General features: G+C 45.3%; 1 protein-coding gene across 1 annotated transcript; it reads right to left on the bottom strand.

Moving 5' to 3' along the window:
• Positions 1-1,147: 1,147 nt before the first annotated feature.
• PRND (prion like protein doppel) lies at positions 1,148-1,684 on the bottom strand. The gene has a single exon (XM_060123413.1). The coding sequence runs from the start codon at positions 1,682-1,684 to the stop codon at positions 1,148-1,150; it is 537 nt and encodes a 178-aa protein (XP_059979396.1).
• Positions 1,685-6,000: the final 4,316 nt, after the last annotated feature.

Below are 6,000 nucleotides of genomic sequence, written 5' to 3'. Positions count from 1 at the left end.
TCTTATTTAAACTGTATTCATATTTTGTCATATATACATAGTTTAACTAATGATAAGTAGAGGTGTATCTGCTCTTGATTGTGGCATGCATGAATTCTTGTTCTTCCGAAAGACATAGTTTCTTTTTAACCTTTCTGTCAAGGCATTGTTTTTTTTGAAGCTGTAAGTGATTCACAGAAATGATGGCTCCTTGCCAAAGTGGCAGTAAAAGAACGGCTAGAGATTTTATCGAGTACCTGTACAAAGGGAGTATATTTAAAGAAGCTCATATGCATGTACCTTAAAACATGCACACAGGGTTGGGGGAACATTAGAAAGCAAACATGCTATTTAGAAATAGTTTCTTAAACACATGGACTATTTCAGAGATGGGAATAGAAAATACTTATCCTTCTTGAGAAAGAACATCTTTGTGCCATAGGCACATCCTGCGAGTAGATCTAGTCTACTCAGAATCAGCAGTACTTCAAGGAAAGGAAATATGGGCTTACAAGGAAATATGGGCTTTTGTCTAGCTTTTATTTCTATTTTAGTTTAATTCCTTTATTATATCTTAATTTAATTAAACTAATTAATCAACTTCCATGTAATAAGGTATCAAATACATGGCCATCAGCATCAGTCTTTTCATATTTCCAAAAGTGGGACTGTACAGAGCAGCAAATCTGGGGTTAGACAAGCCAGGGTTGAATTATGGCTATGACATTTTCTAGCTACTTTACTACTTTACATCTTGGAGCTTCAGTTTCCTCATCTGTACAATGGGAATAACACCTACCTCTAAGAGTTGTTGGGAAGTATTGTGGAGTGCTTGGCACAGTCCCTGGTGCATTCTTTTATCTGCTTACCAAACATTTATTGCATGATATGGTGTGCCAGACGCTCCACCGGAGCTGAGAATGCAGGGAGGAACAAGCCACCCTCAGGTAGAGCCTGGAGAGAATTGATGCCCACACATTTATCAAATACAAACAAGAACCTGAGTGAATACTTGGGAATGTTATTTGAAGTGCTGAAGAATCAATCACTGCTCTTTGGTACCTTCAGAACATGTGGGGGTTTGGGGCTTGGGGAGAAGAACTGAGATAACTCCCTCATGGTTTGCTCACCCACACTCATCTCTGTGGCTACCAGCCTGCTTGCAAACTTACTTCACAATAAACCAGATGAAAACCAGCAGGCAGAGCATCATGGGCTGGTCCAGAGTGACCCGAAGTCCTGCTCCCCTTTCCAACGAAAAATCACACTGTTTGTCGGAGCAGAGCTCCCTGATCAGCTGCCACAGGACCCGCTGGTAAAGATTGTTGTCTTGTTTCTCGCGGGACAGTTCCTCCTGGTTCACCGCCTGGGTGGCATTGATGCAGCTGGTGACAAACTTCTCCTTGGTGACGTTGGCCTCAGAGCAGCCATTGTAATGGATCCCATCAGGGAACTGCCAATAGTTGGCCTCGTAGTATCTATTGCCCTCAGCTCCGAAGTTGATATCCAGCTTTCGGCCTTGCCTGATGAAGGCCCCTGGGCGTATCTCTGCAGTGTGGGCCTCCGTGACCTGGGAGGTACTTGGCAAGGCCTTCCGGTTCCACTTGATTCTGTGCTTTATGCCTCTCGCCTTGACTGAGGACAGCTGGCTGAAGAGCAGGACGCAGACAATGGCCAGCCAGCATCCACCCAGATGCTTCCTCATTGTGTCAGAATCTGCAACAGAAAAGGCTGGAGCAGTTAACTTCCCCAGTGGGGTTCCCAGTCTCCCCTGCGCCCTCCCACATGTAGGAGATTCTATGAGAGGAATGGCATTCTTGCACCCTTTACATTTTTCTGGAAACATAATTGTTTTCGCAGGCTTGGGCTGTACAGGGTTAAGTCAATTCAATACCAAGTTTCTTGCTTTTGCCTGAAATTACATCCATTCAGGACAGTGATCTTGGTTTTCTCAGACAGATCAGAAGCTGCAACAGGCAACTTGATTATTCATAGATATCCTTTCCAGTCTTACCCTGGGGACAGTGTGACCCCACCCTCCTCCCTCAACTAGTTTCTTATTGCACTTACTACGTGCCAGCCACTGACATTGCCTAACGTAATTCTCACATGGGGTAGGTACATTATTACTCCCACTTTATAAAAGTTGTACTGGGATTCAGAGAAGTTAAGTAATTTGCCCAAGGCCACACAATAGTGGGTGGCAGATTTGAATCCAGCTCTGTCTGATGCTCTTCCCATGTGCCCACTTGCCATGCCCCACTGCCCTTCTGGGCTGCTGGAGGGGATGGTGCTCGAATTTTGTGCTTTTGACTCACTGGGCATGAAGGGAAGCTCCGATAGCCCCTAAGCTAAGTGAATAGCAGGGCCTGTGAGGAATTTCAGAGGAAATGAGATGACAGGGAAGACAAGAGGGCTTGGGGAAACACTGAGAGTCAAGGTGGCCCCAGGGCATCTGAAAGGCTGCTGATGACCTCAGGAAATATCCCTCCCCCTTAAGCCCCCCAATCTGGTAGTTCGTCACATCTGGTTCCTGAACTTACAATAGTTATTGTGGAAATCCACCTCTCAAGGTCAACTGTTCAAGGCACTCCAGCACCTGGACCTTTGTCCATGTGGATCAGGGATACAGGAAGAGTTACTACAGCAGAGCATGCTTAGGCTATCTTCTAGAAGAAGATTTACTGTGTCCATGAGTACCAGAGCTGGTGGAGGTTGAAAAGTTAGCTTGCTTAGGCCCTAACACATCCTCCCTGCAGTATTCCTAAAAGTGATTAGTACTTCTCTGTTAAAATGTTCAACTCTAGTGTGACACTGGTTCTTAGGCAGAAAAAGAGGCAAAATGCAACCTAAGTGCACACCCAGGCTCCTCTGAACTCCTGCAAAGAGACCTCTGCTGACTTCTCTTTACTTGCAGGCACTGCCCCAGGGTGGGTACAAGTGTGCCAGGCAGCAGCCTGAGCACCCGGGCTTCCAGCATCCACCCCTCACTTTCCCCCAATCACAGTGAGCTCAGATGAACTTTTTCCAAAGAGATCCAAGCGTGAAGCAAACATTCATTAATCTCCTAAACAGGGGCTACACCCATGTCATCAGCCCATACCCCTTGGTAGGAGAAATCTTAAATAACAGTAATAATATAAATTATGGGTGCATCAAATTAAAAAATAAAAGCATAGAGATCTTGAGAAAGAAATTAGTCTTCAGAGGCAAGGACTTAAAAGCAAAAGAAAATCCCAACCAGCCAACCCTAAACTAGCATTTTATTGTAGGACCAAAACATAGGCAAGAACACCAGTGATGTCTGAACATTCTCACAAGTGTCCCCAGATGTGGGACCCATCCCAGGAGGCGAGAGTAAAGAAATCATTGCATGGTTTACAGTCTGATTAAAAATAAACAACCTTGGCCACAAAAATGGAATGCACACGCAAACTCTGCCCCCCACATACCTTGGGATCTCTCTGGGAGTGCAGTGCACCTCTGGAGCCACGGGTGCACTGTCGTCTTGCACACCTCCTGCACACACTCCTGGGCCTGCCCGGCTATGTAGGAGCTGCAGGGGGAGGTGCATTCCTGTTGCTTTCCAAATATGGGAGCCCTTCCCTCCCTGGCATGACCAATCAGGGGTTCCCGAGTGCTTCTCTGCCTTGAGACAGACGGACCATTTCATTACTCTTTACTAATAAACACCATGTGAAGAACTTGATGAAGTCCAGAAAGACTTGAGAGGTATCTTTTATTTATCTAAGTTATTTATTAAAAATATTTTATACTTACTATTTCTGGTTGATTATAAAGGATATAAATGAACAGCCAGATGAAGAGGTACATAGGGCAGATCTGGAAGGATTCCAAGTACAGGTGTTCTCATGGATTTGGGGTACACAACTCTCCCCGAATGTGAGTGCATTCACCAACCTGGAAGCTCTTTGAACCCCATGCCAGAAACTGGGAACAAACCAAATATAATAAAAAATGCTCCTCTCACCCCTATCACTCAGGAAATGACAGAGTTTTAGCAGCTCTGTGCCAGGAACTGGGGATGAAGATCAAATATATATTTCTTATTATATCACAGTGTCACAGCTGTACAGATGAGTGGCTGCATCTGTCCAAGGAGTCTGGTTAGGGCTATTTTTAAGACTGATATTTGGAGAGGTGTCTTTTAGAATGAAATGAAAAGTGTTAGAAGGAAAATGTTTTTCCTTCAATATCTACAAGAGGGTATTTTAACAAATCTTTCTGGATATGCATACTATCCTGCACCTAAAGACCAGTTTCAGAAGCCAAGGCGCCTTTGCTGGGCAGCCTCTGTGGGAAGGGTCATGTTGGGAAGAGGGCGAGAAACCAGCTGGACCACATGACCCACAGCCCAGAACCACAGGGAGTGAGGGACCAGTTTTCTTGGAGGAGCTTCCATGGACAAGCAGGGCTAATGTTGGGTGGAAGATAAATGAGAGGACTCACCAGGACTTTGAGTTGCTGGGGCCATGAAGAAATGCTTGAAACAATGAATTATTCAAAAGGCCGAGTTGAAGGTTTATGGAAACCCAGGGGACAGAGACAGAGGAAGACGAAACCCACACTGTTCAAAGATGGTGCGGGCTGAGAGCGGATTTCCTCAGAGTGCCTCCCTCTCTAGTGGTGCCCAAGCCTAGCTGGGAGGGAGCCAGAGGATCTGCCTTTCTTGGCACGAGGAGCTGTGCGTAGTTATCGGGTGAACGCACAGAAGGGACTAAGGTGTCCGTGTTACAATCATTACTGCAACGCCAAATCAAAAGTGAATTCTGGAGGTGAGATTGGAGTGAGATTTACCTGTAAATAGAATATGATCTTTACCCTGAATATGACCCTATCGATGGTTTCCAAATTCACTTCAAAGCCCCCTTTTAAACCACATTAAGTTGTTGCTTCTGGGATGACCAGCAGATGACGCCAGAAGAGTTTACAAAAACTTTTCACCCTGGAGGAGGGAAACCCCAAATCGAATGCTGTCCCTGCAGGGCTTCCTCTGCTCTAGGTGGATTTTTGGCCTCCACATGGCCCTTTCTTTCTCCCCTGCCTCTACTTTTAAAATTTATCTGATTTTCCTCTCTTAAAAAAAACTTTTTTTCATTTTCCTTCTAGAATCATAGACATTTTGGTTTTGTGAACATACACATACACACACTATTAGTAGTAGAAACTTAGTAGAAACTATTTGCAAAATGCAGAAGAGAGGAAGAAAAAGACTCTCAATATTTTGCTACCCCCAGAGACAAGGGTCAGTACACGTTTGTTCAACATAATAGATGCTTAGGGTAATAATTAGGTTTGGGATGTTTAGAGCTGGAAAGGACTCAGAATCCTCTAGTGCAGCTCCTTCACACTATAAGGTCATGGGGCCCAGATAGGCCCAAGGTCACACAGCCAGGAGGCTGTGCTGCCCCTGCAGATTCATTGCCCTGTTCTGTACTCTGTGTACTGTCCACCCTGCCTGTCCCCATCTGGTGCAATTACCTCCATGCCCCCTCCCCTTCAGGCCCTCTTCATTCCCCTTCTTTCTATGCCCTTCCAGAGGAGGACTTTGCCCACAGTGTAGTGGGAGGTTGGTTTAGAGCTGATGAGGCTGCAGATTCCTCCTGTTAGCAAACAAAAGACTGTTCTCAGAGGCACAGAAGAGTGTAGAGGGCTGTGAAATGTTTGAGAAGATGGGAGGAGCTCTGGAAGCTGCAAACAAGCAAGAAAACTGTTAACCAGATGCAGAGAGTACAGAACTGCTCCAACCCTGCCTGGCACCTGGCTCTCACCTGTAAAGATGAACAAACAGCCAAGGAAATAGTGAGAGAACATTAGTTTCTTCAAATGAGCTGAGAGGCCAGAGCTGAGTAACTTGTGTCTTCTTCAAATGAGCTGAGAGGCCAGAGCTGAGTAACTTGCATCGATAATTATAGTAGGAAAATAACTGAATGTAGATGGTCTTTGAGAAAACTGGGAGAATGAGACTGATTCCACAGTGTTTGGTGCTCCATGACGCAA

The sequence above is a fragment of the Lagenorhynchus albirostris genome, chromosome 15 (assembly GCF_949774975.1).
Source record: "Lagenorhynchus albirostris chromosome 15, mLagAlb1.1, whole genome shotgun sequence".
NCBI classification, from domain to species: Eukaryota; Metazoa; Chordata; class Mammalia; order Artiodactyla; family Delphinidae; genus Lagenorhynchus; species Lagenorhynchus albirostris.
The sequence above is the reverse complement of the archived record's forward strand: the minus strand, read 5'-3'. Positions and strand labels throughout refer to the sequence as shown.